This window comes from Chiloscyllium plagiosum, unplaced genomic scaffold (assembly GCF_037043375.1).
Source record: "Chiloscyllium plagiosum isolate Xiang-an unplaced genomic scaffold, Cpla_swu_hap1 HiC_scaffold_5, whole genome shotgun sequence".
Lineage (NCBI taxonomy): Eukaryota > Metazoa > Chordata > Chondrichthyes > Orectolobiformes > Hemiscylliidae > Chiloscyllium > Chiloscyllium plagiosum.
The window spans coordinates 12,352,288-12,378,579 of record NW_028270143.1 but is presented as its reverse complement, the minus strand read 5'-3'; the positions used below and the strand labels follow the sequence as shown (position 1 = coordinate 12,378,579).

General features: G+C 38.4%; 1 protein-coding gene across 3 annotated transcripts in view; it reads left to right on the top strand.

Moving 5' to 3' along the window:
- The first annotated feature begins 724 nt into the window (after window positions 1–724).
- LOC122549716 (apoptosis regulator Bcl-2-like) overlaps window positions 725–26,292 on the top strand; it is a 163,898-nt gene continuing 138,330 nt past the window's right edge. For 2 of the 3 annotated variants that reach the window (XR_006311648.2, XM_043689602.2), the window contains exon 1: window positions 731–2,160. Coding sequence is in view for 2 of the 3 variants with exons in the window: in XM_043689602.2 (XP_043545537.1) it covers window positions 1,660–2,160 (501 nt within the window). In the remaining variant the exon portion in view is untranslated. Of the gene's footprint in view, window positions 2,161–26,292 lie in introns of all 3 variants that reach the window. The other variant, XM_043689604.2, reaches the window with a different exon arrangement.

Genomic DNA, 26,292 nt, shown 5'->3' with positions numbered 1-26,292 from the left:
ATCGGAAAGGGCAGCAGCCTGTAACACATTAACTGGCGAGAAATGATCCGCCAGTTCGTGCGATTCCTGTCCACGTCTAGTTAGCTCCCACCCTCCATAACAAAAACAACTAATGGATTGCTGCGTTTGTGGACTGCGCTCAAAACCTTTCTCGCTTCTTCCCGGTTTCGAGGGGGCTCCACCGCGGGAAAGACATTTTGCTGAAAGGGCTGAGGCTTTGCAAATGTCCGAAGCGAGCGAGCGAGCGGGCGAGCCGAGGAGAGAGGCTTGTGCAAGCTGGGCGGAGGAGCCTGGCGCCTCCCACTCGGGGCTCTGAGAGATTTTAGTGAATGAACATGCCATGGGCGGCAAAAGCGGTGACGTGCAGGATATTGCGTGTTTTCTGGGGAAGAGAATGAAGTGCAGAGTGTGAAAATGAGAGAGGGAGGTCTGTGCCCTGGGGCTCTGACTGACTGACTGCAGGAAGCAAGCAAGAAGGGAATTGGAGATTGCAGAGTCCGAGGACTTTTCCCTCTGGCTGGGTGCAGCCGCTGTGGAGGTGACTGCGAGCTGCAGGACATATCTTCTCCGCCGGGTTTTCAGGAGTCGTGGGGGGAGGGAGGGAAGGGGCGGTGAACCGAGCTCTGCACAGGAAAAGAAAAACCGCTTGGGAGGCAAGTGTGGGGCGGGGTGGGTAGTGCTTGCCGGCGGGGTCTAGGGGGGGAAAAACGGGGGGAGGGGGTTGTCAAACATCACCAACTTGCCCCCTTCCTCCCTCCCTCCCTCCCCCTTCAAGTGCCTGTCGAGGAGGAGCTGCAGCAGTTTCGGATCTCCTTGCTCTGACTGTGGGAAGCGGGCAGCTTCACTCACTCACTCCCCACACCCCACTCCCACTGCTTTGGGATTGTCGCTCGCTCCCCTTTTCCTTCCTTCACTCACCGACTGTGAAGCAGCAGTTGGCTGTGGCAAAGCCTCTCCCGCTCCCCTCTCACATCTATCATCTATCTACACGTCAGGTTTCGGAGCGACTAGGCTAGAAGCAGCAGCAGCAGCAGCAGCAACAGACACACACAAAATCCCTAGTTCACTGCCATCATAACGAGAGGGAGCGTATGTCAGACAGAACAATTCCTTTCTCCTTCAACCGACGGAGCTGAAAAATCTCTCAAAACTACCCCCGGGGCCAGTTCCCACATCGTCTCGCAACATCAAGACAGCAAACTCTGTCCAAAAGCGGCGGCGGCGGCGGGGGAAAAAAAAATATAAGAGAATGCGTTCAGAATAAGAAGAGGGAGCGATTTGCAATCGACCGAAAAAAAGAGGAATCCGTTGCCGCAACGCAAGGAAAGTGGAATTAAAACGGGTAAAAGGAAGGAAAAAAAGGGAACGATTTTTAACGAGGAAGATTGACCAAGAAAGGGAACATGTTTGAAGGCAGAAAATCGAATTGAGTAAGGTTGCAAGGGACCAATTGAAGTTTGACACCTTGAAGGAGTTTTTTTTGGGGGGAATAAAACACTTATCCAACGAAGTGGACCCTCTAAGTGCTTGCAGGGATGTGCTGCTGTTGGCTGTGATACAGGATTTGAACCTCTTTTTTTGTTGTTGTTGTTGTGACATCTTTTATCATCATCATTATCTTCTCCTCCTCCTCCTCCTCCTCCCCCCGGCTGGATCGAGATGCCTTACAGTAGCCGTGAGTTGGTTTGCCATTACCTGTACTACCGTCTGTCCCGCCAGGGGTTTGTGTGGGAGGAGCCCCTGGAGTCAGCAGCCGGCTCTCCGACCCCCGCCGGCTCACCGAGCCCCGGGCGGACCCGGACCGGGACCGGGGCCCGGGCCCGGGCCAGCACCGCCGCCGCCGACAAAGCGCACCGCGTGCTCCGGGAGGTGGGCGACAGCTTCGAGCGCCAGTACCAGCAGGAGTTCGCCGACATCGCGCTGCAGATGCGCTTCGAGCCCGAGAGCGCCCGCGGCCGCTTCGAGGCGGTGGCCGAGGAGCTGTTCCGCGACGGGGTCAACTGGGGCCGGGTGGTGGCTTTCTTCGTGTTCGGGGGCACCCTGTGCGTGGAGAGCGCCAAGAGGAGGGACATGGCATCGCTCGTCGACAACATCGCCACCTGGATGACCGCGTACCTGGACAGCAGCCTCACCGACTGGATCCGCGCCAACGGAGACTGGGTATGTAGTGAGTGACCAGGACACACCTTCACCTCCCCTCTCCCTCTCCCCTTACCCAGACCCTACCCTTTGACTGTTCATGAGATTGTCAAACATCTGCCCACAACTTCACCTGCAGGGGAGTGTGTTTGGCGGTCTGTTTTTCTGCATCACCTACACACCTACCCCACACAGTTAAATGTTGCCCCTCCCCATCACCATCACTATCACTTTTGCTGTCCACTCCCCGTCGCCCAACATATCCACACAGCTTCTACCTTCATCCACGTCCGGCCATGGTTTGGCTGGCCATCTCTTTTCTGTCTCTTGCTCCACCATCCACAGGTGGGTGTTTGTAAATGTTTCCGAGGCCACGTGCTTCTAGTTATGTTTGAATGCCGATGTAAGTGCAACTGTTTCTGCATGGCATTCTTGTTCAGTCATCAACTGTCCTAAAGTTGAGTATTTCTGTTGAATATTTAGCCTACATTCCTCCTTCAGTCTGTATTGCGAATGCGTTCTGCCCCCAATCTTGTATTCTTAGAGAAACCTTGATAAGCTGTGAAATGCTTTGCTGCTTCCTGAACAAAAGAAAACTTCCTATTGTTTTATGTTCATAACTTTTTAAGGTACACATTTATTTTGTAAACTATAAATCATAGTGTACCACTTCAAAGCAATTGGCAGCCAGCTATTCAATGTGTAAAATGTTATCATCCATGTTCTATGCAAGGCTTGTCAGTTGAGTGATGACCTCATTTCTTAGATGTACAGGTTTGGTGTTTGTTTGCGTATACTGTAGTCACCATGATGTGACATAGCAGGAACTAACAGTACCGTGTGCATTTAAAGATTTTTTTAGGATTTTGGCTGAAGTATAATATAGTGTCTGTGGGATAGTTTGGTTGAAAGATTTAAGTGCTAACCAATACGTGAGCAGTTTTGAATAACACACAAGGCTTCCCAAAATGGGGGTCAGGACCCAAAGTGGTGTTGAGAACTGAAACTTTGGAATCGCAAACACTGAGACAACAATGTGGAGTTCTGATAGAGTTATAACAGCTGTGGTCCCTCTTTAACATACCGCTGCCCTCACAGAGCACCCCCCAGCCCACTCTCTCTGTTTTCGTTGAGGGGTCATGACCATTTTCAAAATTTGAAATGGGGTCACAGTGGGAAAATGTTTGGGAATCAAACTATCAAGGATTTTTTTTTGACTGTGATATATGTTCATGGTTGAGTATATATCTAGGAGAAATTTGCCGTCATTAAATTTGCATGTAAGTCAATAAGATAAATCTTAAATTTTATTTTGATATTTCTCTAATCAAAATAATCTTTACAAAGATTGCTCATCAATTAAAAAGTGTTCAAGACTCAACAAAACATTAGTGTTTAATATTGTTGTAAACACTTTAATCACTACTGGCATTATGTCTGGTTCTGTTTTTTTTAGTCAACAGCATATGTTCCTTTTGGGGGATTATGGGTTTGCCCTCCCTTATAAATCTTTTCTTTCTCCATCCTACATCTACACATCTGTTCACAAAATATCTTATTTATATATGCAAAATATATTATCACAGCATACTGTATTATCAAGGATAAATTCAAGTTAAAATCCTGATGAGTTGTTTTCAATGAAATAGTTCAGATGTATGGAATATTGGACTTTTAGCAGACATAATGTCAACAGTTAATCATTTAGTTAAATCTTCGAAAGCAATTACAGATAATCTGTTTAACAATTGCAAATGAGAACTTTGTTAAATTCTCTTCAGATTAATTTGTGCAGCAAAACTACTTTAAAATACCAAATGTAAATATTTGTGTTAAGTACCTTAAACTTAATTATGATTAGCCTCCAGATTAAACAAATAATATGACATTAAAACATTTGCATCCATATAGCATTGTTTTTGTCTTTAAGCTGTTCCAAAGCACTTTACAGTTATTACAACAATGACTAACTTTAAATGTAAAAATTTATAGGGAAAACCTCGTTAATGGTTACAAACTACAAAAGCCCAGTCCAGACCACTGCTTTTACTTTACAATTTTTTTCTTATAAAAATTAACAAAATCATTTGAATATAAGCATTCAAAGTACAGATCCTATGTGAATTAAAACAACTTTTTGCTTTTTTTCACAAATGTAAATAGTCACTGTTCTTTCTTTCAGTTGTTTTATACGTTTTTTAATTACTGCTTTACAGCAGACACTTAGGACATGAAGATTGAACAGGAATGAAGTTTTACTATCTGTTGAACCTATAATTTTGTCTACCATATGGGATAGGATGTCTTCTGTGGCCATGCTGCCTATATTCTGCACCATTCAAACTGGTCACAATATCATCATTCCTCAATTCCCATGTCAGACAAATAGCTTTTCCCTTTTGCAGTACCAAATTATACAACAGTTGTCTGCAGCATTCTTTATTTTTCTCTCTGCAAATCTGTTCTCTTCCTAGTTTCTGCGCTGTATATATCTCTTTTGGTGACTACTCTTTGTTTGAAACATGAAAGTTTCAACATAAGATTTTAAATAGGTAGAGAATATGTACTCACTGAGTTGGTCAGAACAAGAGCTTATACATGATTTAAAGGTAGTAGAAGTTAATGTTTTTAAAAGAAACTTCAGGTAGTTGAGAGTGAAGAGTTTATGGGGATGTAGACAACAGGTAGGAATGTAGCCGTAAGCACAAGAGCTGTTTCAAACAGCCAGTACAGAGGCATATGTTCTCTACCTGTGCTATGAGCTGCTGTACATTTCTATGATTCTAGCAATGACAGTTGCTCCATGATTTATGAAACCATGCCATTTCAAGATGCAGAGTTAATGCACCAAGTTTCAGTCCCACATAGTGACTGTGGTTAGCCTAAGTTTGGATGGTAATTATAATGTTTAATCTAAAATTGAGGTTTTCAGACAACATTTTTAAGGTTCCTTTTATATTAAGGAAAAGTTTTACTTGGATCTTATTGTAAAATTCCTATTTTACTCTAGGATCATGGCAAACATTGACAATTGCTTACTGATTTACAGTTGAATTACTCTTTTTAATATTGCTTTTGCTCCATACAGTTTGTTAGATTTCTTTAATTTGATTGGGGATCAAAAGCTAATAATTGATCCGGGCAAAGAGAGTCTTAAAATTTTGTTTTTATGGCATGGATTGAAGAGCTGACGTCTCGTTACCCATTTTCCAATTCTGTCCCATCTTTGCTCTGATTGAACATCTTCCATTAGTTAGATAAACCATATTTGCAAATGAGTACTAGTTACAGGTGGTTCTGTCCATTCTGAAGTGACAAGGTTAAATATTTCTTTAGTTATTGAGGGGTTTAGGAAAATGCAACAAGTCTGAATATATTCTGTGTTCGCAAATTATAACTAGAATTTTATGACTTTCTTCTGCATTTGTCTGGAGGTAAATATTTGTTTGTACACCACAAAGCTTTTCTATGTTTAACATCATCAGTAATTTTACAATGGTTAATGTTAGAATGATTTGATAATTTCTATTTATACCATGGTTTGTTGGCAACCACTTGAAACTGTATATCAAATAATCTGTTTATTAGATTGCTCATGCTTGTGTTGAATGATTGTTGCAAATCAGTGAACAAGGGTAATCAATGGGCATAATTACATGTGATAGAAACGAAGATTCACAATTGCAGGTTATTTTGGAATAAATAAGGATGATTTACAAGAACAAAATGAATTTTCTTTTATTATTTGTGAAGTCAGTCTATGTATATAATGGTTAAAAAAAAGCCTAACCTTTTTTTGGTTGAAATATTGAAAATGTCTTGGACATATTAACATTCAATTACAGACCAAACTTACATGCTTTAATAGCTTTTGCAGCAAAATCTTCTTGGGTGTATGATAACTTAATGGTTTTAGCACCGTTAGTTGAATTTATTTTGCAAAGAAGATCTAATAATCTTCCTTGAAGTTAATTGGAAGTAAAAAAAATTTTCATTGTACATTCTATTTTGTTAACTGGAAAGATGTACATACTATTTTCAAGCTATGCAAAGTTTTCTCTCTCCCCACCAAAGCATACTAGAATTCGTTAGGAAGTTTTATACAATTGGAATGTTGATGCTTAAGCAGCTATTCCATTCTAATTGAAACTTCCTGATATTTCTTTTCCTTTAAATCACCCCATTCAAAACTTTCTAAATTTAACAGTAAAATGGGTAGTTGCTATGGAGGGAGAAACCTAGTTAATGCTTCAAGTCTGGTATCATATTGGACTTCACAACAGAAATTCTGCCAGATCTGCTGAATTCTCCAGCATTTTCTGCTCTTATTGCAGATTTCCAACATTGACAATATTTTGCTTTTATTAAAGAGTGGTTTTCTTCAACATAGTTACTGTCTACTACATCTTGTGGTTTAATTGATTGTCAGGCAACTATTTTGTCTTATCTCATGTGTTTAATTATATGGAATCATAGAACAATAGAACAGTACAATAGGTCTTTCAGCCTATTGTACTTGACCTGGTATTCTCACCTACCAGTTTGATGTGCTCCCCTGATTTCCCCAGACTGTAATTTTAACCTTTTTCAAGTGTTCATAGTTTTCAGAGGGAGAGGGTTAAACTGATTCAAGTTATTTCCCAGATTTTTTTTACTTGATTGGTTTTTAAACTGTTCTTAGTTTAAAAGAATCTTGTAAGTTTAAGTAAAAGCAAACCATTCAATGGTTCTCTGGCATTCCATCCTTTTAGGAAAGAAAATCTAAAAACAGTATTCATGCAACAATATTTTTAGGCACAACTGAGTTGAAAGAAAGTTGCAAGTTTGTACACATTCTTGGATTTTTGTTTTAAATGTAATGTACTTTCATATATGATACAAAATTGTAGAATAGACACATACAGGAATACTTGAAAGATTAACAGAATTTGCTGGAAAAAAGATCTGGCAGCATCTGTGGTGATCCTCCTTCAGAATAGGAATATCTGGAAAGTATACTTATGTAAAACTTGTGTTGGTTTGGAGAAGGATATTGTCTTTGGAGAATTAGGAATTTACAAGCAAGTAATTTACATTTTCTGAATTAGCATTTCGTTCTCTGTCACAAAATTGGTGAAAGGAGGCAACTGAGGGAACACTATCAATACCAAACATAACAGATGCTGTTTGTAAACCTCTTAACTGTATCAAAGCTCTAACAAAGGAACACACCAGCTGTAAAACTGTGAGAAGAGATTTTCCCAATGACTGGTCATAGTACATTTATGTAAATGCATATAGTGTGAAAATGGTGACAAAATGTGTGTTTACATTGTTGAATTTGTTGCAGTTTGTTTTTAATGGAGAAGTGGGTGTTAAGTGTACTACTGTAGAAGCACTGTAGTATTCTTAATTTAGCAATAAACAATAAATTCTACGGGCTGAAGATGATATATTGAAAAAAGTGAATGCTTCAACCCAATTATTTTCTGTTAGTTTGCCTACTTGTGTAGTCTACAAAGTTTGGAGCCCTCTGCTCGAACAAGACCCAAGAGTTAACAATGCAATTTCCTAGATTTGTTTCTTCTTCCCTAGTTCTACTGAAATTAGAATTGTAGGTAGAACTTTTAGTCTCCAACTCTGTTTTCAATGTTAGAATAAAATAGTTTGCTGCAGTTGTTTACTTTTTTTAGAGCAGTCAGCTGAGTGTGCATGAGTGAGATACTGTGACTAAGACAGCATGCTGTTGACCCAATGACTGGATAAGGACTTTAATTTTAATCTATTTGTTTACTTTTAATGTTGCAACCATCTGTTATTCAACCAATTTTAGTTCCCTCTTCTTGTTAAGGTTCTCTTTGGAAGCCTATTTAGAATTTAAAAAATAATATTTGTATATTGGGAGTTTTCTTTTATTTGCCATAATATCACTAGATGAAGAGATGCTCGACTTGCATTAAAAATTGCATGGAGTAGAAAGGGTCCATAAAGAAATTTACTGCAGTTTTGTTTTCTTGGAGTGTTACTTTATATTCCCCAATGTCTCTTGGAGATGTCAGAACAAAACTGGGCAGAGCACATGATCAGTTATAGTTTGTGCAAGGCAAACTCATGATGCAGATACAAATTGCGCTGTCTTTATTTGTGTGCAGAGCAAATGTCAGACTCCAGTCTCTATTATCTGAAGCATGTGAGTGCCTTGAACAGGGAGTAGTGTGCCATATGGTTACAAACAAGATGTGCATGAGTTATCCACCCTGCACTCCCATCCTTTATGTTCAGACCAATCCCAGCATTATTAGCAATGTATTAAAGCAATAGATGAATGGAAGGCAAAATATCAATTAAAAAGCTCGACTTAAATTTTAAGTTGTTAAACTAATAATGTTCAAAATCTTTCAAGTTATTTTCAGAATCTTCTGAGTATTTGGAGAATATTTTGTTGCATTTTGAATCGTGGAGTTTCACCTGAATATGCAATGTGGCAACTAAGAATTGAAACAAGGGAGTTGGGAACTGGGAAAAGCTAAATTCTTTACATGTGCTTTTGTTGTCATGGATCAAAGTATCTCTCTTCCCTAGTCAAACAATTTATTAAGAATTTCTTTCTTAGGTTATGATGTGTACATTATAGCCTTTCAATCTAGTCAGACTTCACATTTGTATTGACATTCAACTCAAATAGATGGTACCAAGAGATCAATTTTTATAGAATGTTATTCATTTGCATACTTTACATGATTTGAACAATTCAAAGCAGGAAAGAAATTTTAATATGTAGCAAGTAATATCAAACCTTTGAGAGACTACTTATGGAGTCAAGAAATTTATATATTTCTGGACTAATTTATTTTAATTTGCTTGTAACAAATTTACAAACTGATAATTTTATGTTTGCTGTATATTTAGATTGAAAATACTTCTGGCTGATTAAAGATTACATTGAATAGAGAGAATTTGTGGTGAGTTGGCATGGGATGGTTCCAGCCTTTTGTCTCATTTTGATATTAACCCACCAGTTAAAACCTAAAATTATTGTCTGTCCTGCTGACCAAATGTAGGGTAATGACAAAAATGATGCAAGTCAAAAATTACTTTTTTAGGAAATCCCCAGGATGTTTTGATGCATCTTAATGTCTTCTAGTTTCTAATCTCCATTAACAACCAGAAGGCCTAATATAGAGTTACAGCCCTGAAAGGCTTGCAGCTGTGCTTGTAGATGTTCCCATATTTTAAATACAGGTTTAAGATGCCTAGAATTCCCTAGACTTCAAAGGAACAGCACACGTCTGTGTGTTGTGACTAATCAGATTCAGGGAAGGAAAAACCACTATTGATTTTACAGATTGAACACCCTATAGAAGCTGGACTTAGCTTTCCTTCCATTACATCCGTTTCATTCAGCAATGATGTAAATTGGAATATCATACAATGCGCACATTCATTTCTGTAGTGCCCAATGCTTTTGTAAACACTTTAGTAAATGCTTGCATTCCATCAGTTTATTCACCTCAAACATACAGTCTTCAATGTGAGTTGGTATTGTTAGTATTGTATATTTTGTACTTCATGACTTCATTTTAATATTTGGAAGTAAACCTCCTGGAATGCATTTTAAACATAAAGTTGAATATCCATTCCAATTCAGTTGGATAATGTTTTCTTTCCCACAAGTATCAAATTTTCTGTCTCCGGGCTTTTAAAACTAGCTGCAAGTGTTGTAAACAGCCTTGCATTTAATGGAACAACGAACTTCTTTACCAGGTGAAACAAGTTGTCTCAAAGATTTTCTTTAGAAAAATCAGCAGTGGTTTTGTGGGAAGGAGGAGTGGGTGTGCATGTTGATACCAACTGAGCTGGTTGGAGGGTGCACATGAGTTTGTTTGTGTGTGTGTGTGGTGGGGTGGTGTGCTGTTAAGGAAGCAGCAAGAAAAAATGTGCAGGTGTTGAGAAATCTAATTATTGGGACTTGTAAAGAAACCACTGATAAAATAATTGGAAAAGAAAGTGTGGGTTGTTGTAGCAGACCTCCTCCTCATCTCACCAACCCACAAACACCTACATCTGATATTTGATTTTTGTTTTCGTACTCTGAGATCATGCTTTTGGATGTGGTGCAGGGCACTCTGCCACGTGAAAGCAATGACTAAACTGTTTTTGTTTACTTTTTACTGAATGCTGCTTTGTTCAGACAGTTAATAGAAATTAGTTATATCCAAATAATTTATTGCAGAAATGCTACTATGTTCATTTTAAGGTTGAACAGGAAAAGAAGAAAAACATTTGTTCAAAGGAAGCATTCAGAAAAAATCTGGAAGAAATCCAGAATAGTTCACAACTTCAGAATTAGCACATAATGTTTTGAAGACAACTATTTCTGATGAAAACTTCCTAAATAATTTTTCATTATTATTATAGAAGTTTGACACCTGCTGATTTGAATTGACTTAGCACATACAGAGCAATTTTTTTTTGTCTCCCTTTATTGGATTATTCTGGAGTGTCCTACAGTAACCTCAATTGCAGGCCAAAAAGAACAATAACATACTTCACATTCACACTTGGTCAATCATCTTGAGAATAGCCCTCATGATAAAGTTATATCTACTTAATACTGTCTATAGTCAGTCAGCTATCTATTGTGTTAACTTCGTATCCATAGGTCTCATTTACAAATATTTTTAAAGTTGCTTCTCTGAAAAATCAGTTTTTGATGATCAGATAAGCTCTCTGAATAGGAAAAATTGTAAACAAGAAAGTTATTGCTTTCAAGTGCTATAATGAACTGTACCATATCCAGAAACAAGATAACCTTGCAGAATAATAAATCATATTTATTAAGTTTACTTAAAACTTGCTACAGATGTCCTGTTGTATTACACAGTGTTCATCTGGGTCTGCTGTGCAGCTGAATGTTTTAGTATGGACCTATTACTAGCTAAGATTGGAGTGCACCAGTACCCAGATTATGGGTGCAGCAGAGTAAAGGATGGATAAGGGAGCTCCTGCAGTAGAAATTGAGGTTGAAACAGGGTACAGAATTGTAAAGTGATGAAATCTGGAGCTAACAGAAAACAGTTGATGTGGTGAGGAAAGCATTTGATGTGGTGAATTGTGATGGCTCTCCACTTCTGAATTTACAATTGGAATTCTGTCTTTGAAGTAAAGAAAAACTGTTTCTCCCTATCAATTGGAAAGGATATTAAAAGCATGAATGGTCAGCAAATCTGTCACAATTTAGGTGTGCCCACCCCATATGACAGTCACATGTTATGAAATTGATAAGCATCCCAGAAGTTGAGAATTCAACTGGTAATAATTTGTCAGATTTAGTTTGTTTAATACTGTGATTTGCGGCCAAGGAAAACAACCATGAAAACTGCCAGATTGCCAGAACCGAAATGGTTCACTAATGTCCCTCAAGGAATGGGAGCTTTCAAGCCCGAGTTGTTTGACAAAAATTGTAACTCTTAACATGTTGCTGATTCTAAATGCACTCCCAAGTTGTCTAAGTAGTCTAAGTAAGCAAATTGCTGTAAAGTTCAATGATGAGAAGATTGACAACGATCAAGGCATTATATCAGTTTTATGACGAAAGAGCATTTCAGTACAGTTAACTGGTTCCTAACATCTGGGTTAGTGCCTCAGTTCAGAGAACTAGTATTAAGTGATGAAGGATTAACCACTGATAAGTCTTCAGCAAGAAGAACTACATACTTGAATTAAAGATGTAGTTTATTTCATACTAACAAAGTTAACAGGTTACATTGGCTTAAGACTAGTTAATTGTAATGTATTTGACATATGATGGTGGTACTGCCAGGCTAACTGAAATTGTTTGGTTGTTGACAGTGGAAGTAAGACTAATAGATTGGAACTTAAGAAATCAAATGTTTAGAAATCAATCAAGCAACAGCCTAAGATATTTGTATTACAGGAATTACATTTATCAGCCTACACCTTGAATTCATCCATAACTAACTGTTCACTGGTATTTATGTCGTACTATCAAGCAACATGGGAAGCTGCTATCATGGTGTGCTGTCAAGTGCAAGTGTCCCTGAGAATCTCAAACATTACTCCAGATTCATGAAATCACCTGGCTTTGAGTCAGACATATCCAGGAAACTTACTAAAGCTGCTTCTCTGTACTTGACTGGGAATGCACATACATACCTGTGACTCCATTTTACTGAATTATTTGTACACGTCTGAGAGTCTAGATGATGGCACTAATTTACTGGTGATGTCAGATGAGTCAACAATGTGAAAGACGTAGATTCTGTTTTACTCTAATGCTTGTAATTCATCAAACTTTTGAGGCATAGTATCATCTCTTAAGATGTATGACTCAAATTTATAACTTTTCTTTTACCAGCAATTGCTGCAATTCAGTAAATGACAGTACAAGATTCTGAAAGGGCTTGATAGTGTACAGCCGTGAGGTAAGGGACTGATTTAAGACTAAGATGACAAGATGCTATTTCTCTCAAAGTGTTGTGAATCTTTGGAATTTTTCATGTCAGAGTGTTTAGGAGACCTCGATATTTAGGACTGAGTTGGGCAGATATTTGGTCTTTTGAAATCACATGATACAGGAAGTGAAGAGTAAATGGAATTGTTTTAAAATACAGAGCAAATTCAAATGAGCTATATCATCTTCTGCTGCTGTGTTTTCTGTCCTTATGCAAAGTTTTGAGTTTGAAAAGGAACTTTTGTACTAAAAGTGTCCTCTGCTTTTGTGTCATATTGATGGGATCTCCTTTGGGTGCTGCCACCAATCCCTCATTTAATTCTAGTCTGTGGGATTCACTAGTATTAAGTGATTAAGGATTAACCACTGATAAATCTTCACCAAGAAGAGCTACATACTTAAGTTAAAGAAGTAGTTTATTTCATACTAACCAAGTTAACAGGTTCCATTGGCTTAAGACTAGTTAATTGTAATATATTTGACATATAACAATGGTACCTGCAGGCTAACTGAAATTGCCTGACTGTTGACAGTGAAGGTAAGACTAATAGATTGGAACAACTACAACTGACTAGCAAACTAACTATATAGTATAGGTCAGTGGGTGGAGCTGTGCAAGGCCTTCAATTAACTCTTTCAGGCTAATTGCCTTACACAGACTTTAATGAAGGTCAACTGGCTCATTTGTGTAGAGTTTGTACTTTAATTATACTAGTAGATTTTCTCCATGGAACAAAATTATCATTTTTTTTAAAGAATGTTTGTGATTTTGTTATTTGTAGTAAATGGAGAAATCTTTCCATTCTTATAAATTACTTCAGACTCTACTAAACCAGAAAATGAATGGTCAGATGAGTCAACAATGTGAAAGACGTAGATTTTGTTTTACTCTAAAGCTTGTAATTCATCAAACTTATTACGTTTATATTTTCAGAGGTGGATAAATACAGTCACCCATGTAAACCTATTGGAACTAACTTGTGGAAAAGAAAGAGGTGTCTGACCAACAAATTAGCCAGCAATCTGTAGCAATGAAGAATACATCATGAATTATGAATTGCCACAACTTGCCAGGCCAATTTCTGTTGCTCCATTGTTAACCTTGCAAAAATAACATTGCTCTGTTACACTCTGTGATTTGCATGAACGTGCTGCATTTTTATATCAATTCCTCATTAAAGTTGCTACAGGAAATAGAGCCGAGCAGTTAATAGCTTGAGTACAGTTTGACTGTGAGTAATAGTTAATGAGTAGTTCCAAATTGCTTTTGCCAGAAAGTAAATAAGTGTATTTTCATTCTTCCAATTTATACCTAGTCTAAGATTTTAAAAATGTATTTTTCTGGTTTTCTCTCTCTCTGTCCAGTCTTTCTTTTCTGCTGTTTTTATTTCACTATGAATTCAATACCAAAATCGGATACAATGTCTTCCTCAGGCCTTCTTCTGTTTATTTCCCTACATTTGTGTCTGATAGGATCAACACTGTATCTATTATCCTCCAAGCCTGCTATTGCTCAGTCACTTTGCATTTTAGCTCATGCTTTCAGCAGCCCTGTATTTTTTTTAAAGAACCTACAGAATATGGGAAAGACCAAGTCAAACTAACAGAGCTTGCTGCTAGATGCCCCACTCCGGCAAAATCTGGTGTGTAGAAAGAAAGCTTAACAATGATTGGACACTTTTTTATAACAGTGAATGTTTAAACAATTACAGTACTTGATCGGCTTGGTCATTGCCAATTCTTCTAGAAACATAGAATCATAGAGATGTACAGTACGGAAACAGAACCTTCTGTCCAACTCATCTATGAGGTCCAGATATCCTAGCCTAATCTAGTCCCATTTGGCAGCATTTTGCCCATATCCCCCTCAACCCTTCCTATTCATATACCCATCCAAATGCTTTTTAAATGCTATAACTGTACCAGCCTCCACCACTTTCTCTGGCAGCTCATTCCATACACGCACCACCCTCTGTGTGAAAAAGTTGCACCTAAGGTCTTTTTTTTTTATCTTTCCCCACTCACCCTAAACCTATACCCTCTAGTTCTGGACTCCCCCACCCTGAGAAAAGACCTTATCTATTTATACATGCCCCTCATGATTGTATAAGGTCAGCCCTCAGCCTTTGATGCTCCAGGAAAAACAGCCCCAGCCTGTTCAGCCTCTCCCTATCGCTCAAATCCTCCAACCCTGGCAGCATCCTTAAATCTTTTCTGAACTCTTTCAAGTTTGACAACATCCTTCTGATATGGAGGAAGCCAGAATTGCACGCAATATTCCAAAAGTGGCCTAACCAATGTCCTGTACAGCCGCAACATCATTTCCTAAATCCTATACTCCATACTCTGACCAATAAAGGAAAGCATACCAAACGCACCTTCACTATCTTTTCCACCTGCGACTCCACTTTCGAGGAACTATGAACCTGCACTCCAAGGTCTCTTTGTTCAGCAACACAACCTAGGACCTTACCATTAAGTGTGTAAGTCCTACTCTGCTTTGCTTTTCCAAAGTGCAGCACCTCACATTTATTTAAATTAAACTCCATCTGACACTTCTCAGCACATTGGCCCATCTGATCAAGATCCTGTTGTAATCTAATCTTTGTTGTCCACTATACCTCCAATTTTGGTGTCATCTGCAAACTTTATAACTATACCTTCTATGTTCACATTGAAATCATTTACATAAAAACGAAAAGTAGTGGACCCAACACCGATCCTTGTGGCACTCCACTGGTCACAGGCCTCCAGTCTGAAAAGTAACCCTCCACCACTACCCTCTGTCTTCTACCTTTGAGCCAATTCTGTATCCAAACGACTAGTTCTCCCTGTATTCCATGAGATCTAACTTTGCCAACCAGTCTCCCATGAGGTACCTTGTTGAATGTCGTACTTAAATCCATGTAGATCATGTCTACCGCTCTGCCCTTATCAATCCTCTTTGTTACTTCTCCAAAAACTCAATCAAGTCTGTGAGACATGATTTCCCACGCACAAAGCCATGCTGACTATCTCTAATCAGCCCTCGCCTTTCCAAATACATGTAATTCCTGTCCCTTGGGATTCCCTCCAACAACTTGCTCACTACTGACATCAGGCTCATTGGTCTATAGTTCCCTGGCTTGTCCTTACTAAGCTTCTTAAACAGTGGCACCACGTTAGCCAACCTCCCGTCTCCAGCACCTTACCTATGACTGTTGATGATACAAAGTATGTCAGCAACGGGTCCAGCAATCACTTCCCTAGCTTCCCATAGAGTTCTATTCTGATCAAATTCTGGGTATTTATCCACTTTTACACATTTCAGGACATTCAGCACCACCACCTCTGTGATATGGACCTTTTTCAAGATGTTATCATCTATTTTCCCAAATTCTATATCGTCCATGTCCTTCTCCACAGTACACACCCATGCAAAATACTTGTTTAGTATCTTTCCCACCTCCCACAGCTCCACACATAGGCCACCTTGCTGATCTTTGAGGGGCCCTATTCTCTCCCTAGTTACCCTTTGTCCTTAACATGTTTATAAAATCCCTTGGAATTTTCCTTAACCCTATTTACCAAGTCCATCTTATGTCACCTCTTAAGTATAATCCCACTGCCTTTATACTCTTCTAAGGATTCACTCAATCTCTCCTGTCTGTACCTGACATATGTTTCCTTCTTAACTGAAACCTCAATTTCTGTAGTCATAAAACATTCCCTACCCCTAATGGCCTTTCTTTTCACCCTAACAGGAATATGCTTTCTCTGGATTCTTGTTATCTCATTTCTGAAGGCTTCCAGTTTCCAGCCGTCTCTTTACCTGCGAACATCTACCCCCAGTCAGCTTTTGAAAGTTCTTGCCTAATACCATCAAAATTAGCCTTCCTCTAATTTAGAAATTCACCTTCTGGATCTGATCTATCCTTTCCCATCAATTATTGTCACTGGCCCCAACGTGCTCCCCCACTGACACCTCAGTCACCTGCCCTGCCTTACTTCCCAAGAATAGGTCAAGTTTTACACCTTCTCTAGTCGGTACATCCACATACTGAATCAGAAAATTGTCTTGTACACACTTAACAAATTCTTCACCACCTAAACCTTTAACACTGTAGCAGTCCCAGTCTATGTTTGAAGAGTTATAATCCCCTACCATAACCACCCAATTATTCTTAGAGATAACTGAGATCTCCTTACAAATTTGTTTCTCAATTTCCAGCTGACTATTAGGGGATCCATAATGCAATCCCAATAAGGTGATCATCCTTTTCTAATTTCTCAGTTCCACCCAAATAACTTCCCTGGATGTATTCGCAGGAATATCCTCCCTCAGCACAGCTGTAATGCTATCCCTTAATAAAAATGCCACTCTCCCTCCTCTCTCACCCCCATTTCCATCCTTGCTGTAGCTTTTGTATCCTGGAACATTAAGCTGCCAGTTCTATCCATCCCTGAGCCACATCTCTCTAATTACTATGATATCCTAGTCCCATGTTCCTAACCATGTCCTGAGTTTCTCTGCCTTTCCTGTTAGGCCTCTTGCATTGAAATAAATGCAGTTTAATTTATCAGTCCTACCTTATTCTCTGCTTTTGTTCCTGACCCTGACTGTTTGATTCGCTCTCTTTTCCCAACTCTACCACTCTCCGATTTGATCTCTTTCCTCACAATATTCCTAGGTTCCACCACCCCCACACACCAACCTTACTAGTTTTAATCCTCTGCAGCAGCTCTAGCAAATTGCCCTGCCAGTATATTAGTCTCCTTCCAGTTCAGGTGCAATCCGTCATTCTTGGACAAGTCACTTCTACCCCAGAAGTGATTCTAATGATCCAAAAATGTGAACCCTTCTCCCATACACCAGCTTCTCAGCCATGCATTCATCTGCTCCACTCTCCTATTCCTACCCTCATTAGCTCATAGTACTGGGAGCAATCCAGATATTACTATCCTCAAGGACTTTCTTTCTAAATTCCTGTGTAACTTCCTATATTCTCCCTTCCAATCTGTACAATGACCTCATGCTGGTCTCTCTCCCCTTTTGAGAACATGCTGCACCCTCTCTGAGATATCCTTGATCCTGACACCAGGGAGGCAACACACTATTCAGATTTTTCACTGCTGGCTGCAGAAACGTCTGTTTGTTCCTCTGACCAGAGAGTCCCCTATCACAATTGATCTCTTGGAACCCGACTTACCCCTTGTTACATTCGAGCCAGTCTCGATACCAGAAACTTGGCTGTTTGTGCTGCATTCCCCTGAGAGTCCATCACCCCCTACATTTTTCAAAACAGCATACTTGTTTGAGATGGGGATAGCCACAGAAGACTCCTGCATTACCTGCATACCCCTCCTATCTTTCCTGGAATTAACTCATCTACCTGACTGTATCTCTGGCTTTTCTCCTTTCCTATAATTGCCATCCATCACACCCCCTAGCTTTTGTAAATTCCTTATTACCTTTAACTGCCACTCCAACTGATCTATGCAATATGACAGGATTCGCAACCAAAGACATTTCCTGCAAGCATAATCAACAGTAACATGGAAACTCCATAAAAATCCACATCTGACAGCAAGAGCATATCACTCTGGATTTAGGTTTGCTCGCTGAGCTGGAAGGTTCATTTCCTGATGTTTCGTCACCCTACTAGGTAATATCTTCACTGGGCCTCAGGCGAAGCACTGTTCATGATTCCTGCTTTCTATTTATATGTTCTTGTAGAAAAAGAAATGATATCACCACAGGAAATGACAACACCAACACACAGAAAACCAAACTTGGAAATAGAAAGCAAGAATCACGTACAGTGCTTTGCCTGAGGCCAACTGATGATGTTACCCAGTATGGTGACAAAACATCTGGAAACTAACCTTCCAGCTCAGCAAGCAAACCTACATCCAGAACCTCAACCTGAGCTACAAATCTTCTCAAAACTCACTAAGCATATCACTCTGCTAAAGCCATCGTTGCTCCTTCACAATCTACAGATGCAGAAAATAGCACTGTCTTTTTGCTCTTAAAAAAAAAATTGCTCCAGGATAACTTAATACTTATGGTTTATATTTTTAAAATTTATTCAAGCGACAGGTCTCAATAAAACATACAATCAAGAAAGAACCCATCCTACTCATTACTGTAGGCTTATCGCAAGGTTACCTGTTAAAAGCTATGCACTTACCTGTTCCTGTGCTGTGAGCTCCCCCACACAGGTTCCTCCAAGGTCAGCTATGAATTTTGCTGTTTATTAATTTTTCCCAGATGCCCTGCAATGTCCAGAGACACATGAACATAAACAGCAAAGGCAGTAACTGTGCAGATTCCCTACTGTGTCAGTTAGCAGAGTAGGTTTCCTTCTCTCTCTCCCCCTCATTGATCGTGGTGGTCGCTGCCTTTTGTCTGTCTTCCTCTCTTTTAGAAATACAGTTAGTTTGACTTTTCTTTTTCTCCCCAAAGTTACTCAATGTACTTCCATTAGCAAACGTAGACATCTTGCATGTATCTCTTACAGTAAATTGCTGTCTTTTTGGACAGTTTCAGCAATAGCACTTATTCAAATTCAATTGGAAAAAAGTCCATGTTGTTTCTCCTCTGGCATGATGATCAGCATGCAGCTTAATAAGGTTGTAAATGTATTGAGATATGAAGGCAGTATTTACATGGACAATGAGTAGAAAATATCAAGTGGTGGGAATTGGTATCATTATTCATAGTGTTCATTACTAGAGTTTACACTTGTAACACACCCTAGCCACTTCGGAACCATATGTAATGCAAATGCTTCTGACAAACATGAAGAATTAATCCTGGCAGCTCTAGCTACTCGAATGGATAGATCATTCTTAATCAGCAACATTACACAGATAATAAATTTATTTACTCTAATCAGTCATTCATAATATGTAAGAATGTCAACCTTTGCATTGGTCGTGTCCCTACCTCTGGGCTAGAAGGTACAGATTCAAGCCCTACTTGGACCAGCCATATGTCATAATGTGTCAGAACCGATTGATTGAAAATATCTATAACAGAGAAGAAAAAGTGTGTCAATATAACTATGCATTGTTGCTGCATTTTCTTGGTGCATTTAAGATAATCCTAGCAATGAATGCCGGGCATTAGACAATGATGTCTGTATTTTCAGGCAGTTATTGCTTTATAGTTAGATCAGATGCATCTACTGCATGGAAGATGTGTGAATTTACACCATAATTGTAACACTGGATTGTTTTGCATAGTTGCAGTTATAATTCAGGTGTAGTCCTGATTGGAACTGGGATCATACAGTGAACTGGGAATGGTGGAAGAGGAACCTCCTGCCTAATTTGCATTGCACAGGTTGGTACTGAGCCAAAATCACTTGCGTTAATGTTAAGGCTGCAGTGTAAGTGCAACCTTTAACTTGCCTCGGTGCGACTTTATACTTGTATACGTCAGCCTGACAGCTAACAATAAAAGCTTGTCTCTGTGCTTTGGACGCCTTTACATCCCAAGGTAGGTAATGTTACCTTATCTGCTGGCAACTTCCTTCACTGTTAGGCATTTACCAACACAGAATCAGGACATGCCCACTCAAAAAAAAAGCAAACAGGCTTTTCCAATTTTTGTGTTTTTTTTTTTAAATCAGTGTTTCCTGTGTCAAGCTCCATAGCCTTAGTTTTTTAAAATAAATTACATGAGATGTGGGCATTGCTGGCTGGCCAGTATTTATTACTCTTTCCTCGTTGCCCTTGAAGGTGATGGTGAGCTGCCTTTATAAACTGCTGCAAGTATACCTGCAGTTAAATTAGCAGTTGAGCTTCGTGACTTCTTTCATTTCAACGTTTTGAATGATTGTTATATTGACAATGTACTCTTGGATAAGGATAAAATGTCATATCTGAGCAATTTTTCACTACACTCAGAAATCCCATTCAACATGGATTTCTTTGTATTGCTTTGCACAATGGTTATTAGAATAGTGTGAATGTTTTGCCTTTATATCAAGAATGACAATATCAGTGTAATGTCTCCAAAGAATAAATGAAAATAGTTACATCTGTTGGAGGTCATTTTATTTACAAAAGGGGCAATAGTATTGTCACCTCTTTCTTTCCATCTTATTTTATGTCAATAGGAAGGGTTATCAGATATGGTTTAATTATATAACTAGTAAACTGTTTCATTTTGCCTATTAGTCTCTGCTGGGTTGGGTTCTTGACTCAAAGACCTCATTGTTCAGAGAATAATTCTATAAGGAAATGTTTGAATATTATTTGAAATAATTTTAACTTTATGTAGACACTTGAGCGAGCTACAATGATTGTTACAATTTTAGAAAACAAGTGTGGAAGCATAATTTGAAAATTTAAATGGTCTTGTGTTGCTTTGGCTATATTCTTGAGGAGAACTAATGATCTTTTACTTCCATTGGACCGATTTGTGTAATGAAATGAGCACCCCTCATAATCCCTACTGCTTTACGTACAATTAGACAACTAGTTCCTGTGACATTTTTGAAGAAAAGTGAAGGAAGTCTCCATCCTCTTACCTTGGTTGGATTTGAACTGAGACAGCAGAGGCCAAAGGCAAATGTAGATTGAGCTTATTAAATGCTTTTTAAAAAAAAACAAGCTGAACATACCTTGGTGCTTTTTCTTTCTGTCTTAAGCATATTTTCAATTGGATGTGATCATTATACATCAAAGGCAATGCTTGCAAAATTTCTTTAAATCACTGTCTAAGTTTAGGTCAGTCTATCTTTATTGGGCTACTGGTTTGCAAGGCCAGGGAGAGCAATCATTGAGTCTGATGCTTTGTCTGTTTCCAAGCCTTTTTTTTAATATATGCTTTATATTATACAGACAATGTGGTCATTCAGATTGTGTAACCAACTCTGTTGCTTTGAACCTGGCCCTATACATTATTCAAACAGCACCATGCAAATAATTTAGTTTTATTGGCAGAAATACATATTGTGATACTTATTATGAAAATATTGTTTATTGTGACAAATCTATCTTCTTTTAGTATTGGTGCATTAAGTTTCACTTTACAAATCTCAAGATCAAGAAGCTTTTCTCGGGTACATGTGGGGCACTGTGCACTGTTAATTTACCTCATTCTGTGCTCCTTCAGCCCCCAGCTATGTTCAGCAGAACAGTCTTAATTGCTAACATGAGGTTAGGAAGCAATGAGGAACAGTGGAATTTGGCACGCCCTTTGTAGCCAATAATAACTGTTGTTCAGAACAGTAGCCATCATTGGATGATCAGCCTGTCAATTGGGTTGATTAGTACATGTGACTGTTTGTTTGCTTTGGGCACACTATCAAAACTTTTAAAGTACTTGGCCAATGAACCTGAGCCCCAGTGATCAGCATATGCTACCCCTACCTGCTCCCTACTGATTTGGATACTTCAGGACTTTCTGATGAATGTGCAGGAAAACAGAAAAAAATGGTGGCTGATGCATGATGGCTTAATTCTTCAGTGAGAATGTGGTCATAGAGAAGGTTGAGAGGGGAGGTAATGAGGAAATGGGAGAATGCGAGAATAGATATGCAGTTATTGTAAATAGAAACATAAAAATCATTAAACTGCACGCGAGTAGTAAGCAGGCTGTAAGGGATTGAGTGGGGCCCATGAGGAACAAAGAAGATGGATAGGTGTTTAGTGGGGAATGGGGTGAAAGCAAACATATAGCATTGAGAAAGAGGATCATCCGTGATCATATTGAAGGGCTTAAATAGTCTATTTCACCTCCTAATTTCTATGTTTCTCTATTCAAAATTGTAGAGCAAGGATAGAATACCCAGAATCCTTTACATCAGCTTTTTTACTAAAGAGGCAAAATATTGGTAGAATCAAGGAATATGGTGAAAATTGAGATGGAGGTGGTACTGGAAAGGTTGGCTGTGCTTCTAGTCTGGATAGCTCGCATCCCAGCTTGCTGCAGGAAGTGGAGTAGAGATTGTGGAAGGGCTTGCTATGATCTTCCAATCTTCCTTCGATATGGAAGAGGTGCCAGAGAATTGGGAATAGTGGATATGATACCCTCGATCGAGCAAGGGATAAGCTCAGTGCTGACAAACACAAGGCAGTCTAACACAAATAGTGAGTAAGGATTTAGGAACAATAATAGAACGTAGAGCGGGCTGGTGGGGAAGATAAAGTCATCAGGCACTTGGAAAGATCTTCGTTAACATAGGAAATCCAGTACACATTTTTCAAAGGCAGATTATGTGTGACTCAGCTAGCTTAATTTTTTTATTTAAGTAACAAGAGAAGGTTAATGTAGGGATTATGATGGATATATTAATGGATTTTAAGAATGAATTTGACAAAGTACCACATGAAAGGCTGGTAAACAAAATTGAGTTCATGAAAAAGGAGAATCCGTGTCTGATTGGATTAAAAAATGTCTTCAGGACAAAAAACTGGGCTGTGGTAAATGGTTATTTTTCCGACTGGCGGATGACAGACATTAGCATTCCCCAGGCGTCAGTGCAGGTACCACTTTCTTTCTGTTATAATAAGCTTGAGCCTTTGAATACAGAGTGGACTTTCAAAATTTGCAGATGATACCAAACTTGGAATGGCAAATAGTCAGGATGATATGAATCACCAGCAAAAATGGCACAGATATGGTTGCAGAATGGCCAGATAAGTGACAGATATAATTTAGTACAGAGAAGTGTGAGGTGCAAAATTTTGTTCAAAAGAATTAGGAAAACAAAAAGATTTAAGAAGTAAAAAGTGTGCAGGAATAAAATGATCTGATGGTATAGTTATGTTGATTGTTGAAGGTGGCCGGACATATTGAGAGAGTAGTTAAAGCATATGGAATCTTTGGAGTTTATTAATTAGAGGCATTGAGTACAAAAGAAGGGACGTTATACTGAAGCACTATTTAGGCTGCAGTTCTGGTCCTGGAAGGATGTGAATGAGGGTTTTTGACAGGATGCAGAAACCATTTATCAAAATTATTGCAGGGGGATGGGGAAGTTTATTTTTGAGTTTAGGTTAAAAGCTGGGCCTATTTTCTTCAGAACAAGTGTCTAAGATTATGCAAAATTTGGATTAGGTTGACCAGAAAAAAAATCGTTGAGTAGATAGAGATTCAAAGTTTTAGACAAGAAATGCAGTGGGATTCTGAGGAAAACCTTTTGTTGCAGTGGTTGATGTGAATGATTTGGAAGTTGTTGCTCATGAGGATGGTGAAATTGTCATTTGCTGGTAAACTTGAAAATGTAGTTGAGTAGCTTATCTTTGTAATTATTAAAAACATTATGGCTAGTGATAGTCTCTGACTGTGATCAGTCACAAATAAAGCTAAATGACAAGCTACTATGTTTGCAACAGTCCCTTTACTTATCTCGTAATTCAGGTTTTGAAGATCAAGTCTTCCCACTTATTTTTGTGCTTGATCTTTGGTTTAGTTCATTGGTACATATTAAAGTGGTGATGCCTGATCTTTGGTTTAGTTCATTGGTACATATTAAAGTGGTGATGCCTGATCTTTGATTTCAGATATCATTTTTTCTGAGCGCAACAGCTCTTTCATATACATACATTTGGACTAGCTTTAGAATCTTCTTGGAAATTAGCTTGAAAATGATCATGATTATACACAGTAAACATATGGTTCTTTTAAAAACTGTAGCATGAAATATATGTAAGTTCATGACACTGCTTCAAAACAACTAATATGTTTTGTTTTTATTTCACTGTGCCTTTAATCAGTCCCTGGGTTGAAAGCCAATATTCAGCTGCTTTGAATGGATGCTTGATACCACTAAATATAATCTACTTTGTCGGAGCTGAGTTGAATCTGGATATTTTGACATGAATATCAGATACCAAGGCACAAATTTATGTTCAGCATTGTTGCATTTAGTTTGCTGGCATGACCAAACCTTTTAAGCATTCTGAGCCATCATTCTCGATCACTGAAACTCTGTATAAATAAATGTTGTACATCTTAATCTTGCATGATCTCAACTAAAACCTTAACAAGTGTTTAGTTGTTGGCTGATGTAAGCAAGTAGTGTTTTGTTAATTTCTTTCGTTACAAGTACTCCATGACCAATGAATGCCTGTTGAAACAGACCATAGCAAAGATCTAATAGATTATTTTAAAAAGAAAATCAGTCTTGCTCCTATATTCTTCATTGGGACAGTGGCTATATATAGTCAGATCAGAGCGATAGCTTACTTGTCTGATAATATGTATTGGATGTTTGTTCTTATCTGTGTAATATTCTGCAATGATTATTTATTGCCAGCCTTGAGATACTAATTTAATTCAGAAAAATGAATCAAATAAATAATGTTGTTAATTTATGGGGTCCATTTTGTTTTGGGCTTTTATATGAACGAATGATTGACCCCCAAGTACACCACATATCTCGTCATTCATTCTCTGCTCTCCTTCTACGTAGACTTGTTTAAACTCGATTCATGTTTTAAAATAAAGGATGCATTCATTAAAGTATCTTCTTCACTTCCACGTGGTTAAGGAGGTGGGCAAGGAAGTAATTCCCAAGCCTTTGCCTCTGTCAAATCAGCCACTAGGCGGTGTGTTTTTTTGAATATAATGTCTGTCAGTTCAATTGTTCCTTGAGATACTTGTAGCTGCATAATAACGTGTGATATTTGAAGTTTAAAGTGTTGGTAGCAATGTACTAAAGCATGGCTTGTGTTTTTGGAAATTTAATTCAGGGTGATGTTCAGCATCACTGATTCAATGTTTTGATTTAGTTTTAAACGCAAGTCCTCAAGAGTAACTGTCTTAATAGATGGTCATATTTTGGCAATATTATTGAGAAGAATAATTTTTTGTCAACAGTGTAAGATGCATTTGGCAACCATGTATTCCTTTTTAACAGCTTATCTTAAAGTTCTGTGCTAAAAAATAGTTGTAGGTTAACTGTTGAAATTCTCAAGGAGTAAGGAGATAAACTTTAGACTATGTAAAATACCGCCTAAAAATAACTTTCTCTTCAAACCCTCCCCTTACAGTACCCCTGTGAACCAGCTGCAGTCCACTTGGCTGGTTGTCTATAGCCTTGGGGGTACTCCCAGATGACTAATATATCTAGGGAAAAGAATTTCAACCAAATCAGTTACCTGGAATAGAAAACCAGGGCTGACATGAAATCGACTTTTGGCAAGTTAGATACACAATGATGTTTTTGTTCGAGTAGAAAGTGGTAATGTGAATTTGTGAATTTGTGGAAGTGGTTGCATGAATAACATATTTACTGGCACAAAACTTTGAGGCACAGCTGTTATGGATCAGTTTGTAAAAAACTTCTAATGGGCTTGGGAAGATTTTATAACAATTTTAGTCGTTTTAATAATTCCTTTTATTTGTAAATCACTACTCAAAACCGTGGTTATTTTACTTTAATAACATTTCCTGAAATGAAAGTTGAGTTTTGAAAGCTTTGAATGGATTAACACAACTCTGATTTTTTGATTGATGTTGATTTGTGAAATGTAAAATTAAGATTAAAGTTTGCCCTTGCAGGTGTGCAGATACACTTTGGATTGTTGTACTGATTAGCCATCTGCTGAGATGCTAATTGACTACTATTTGAGCATTTCATAACATGATTATATTTTGTAAATTATGATTTGGTCAATTGTTTCAATTATGATCCCCCTAGCAAATTAAAATTTATCTCTAAATTGAAGATCTTGAAATATTGTTTCAAGATAACATT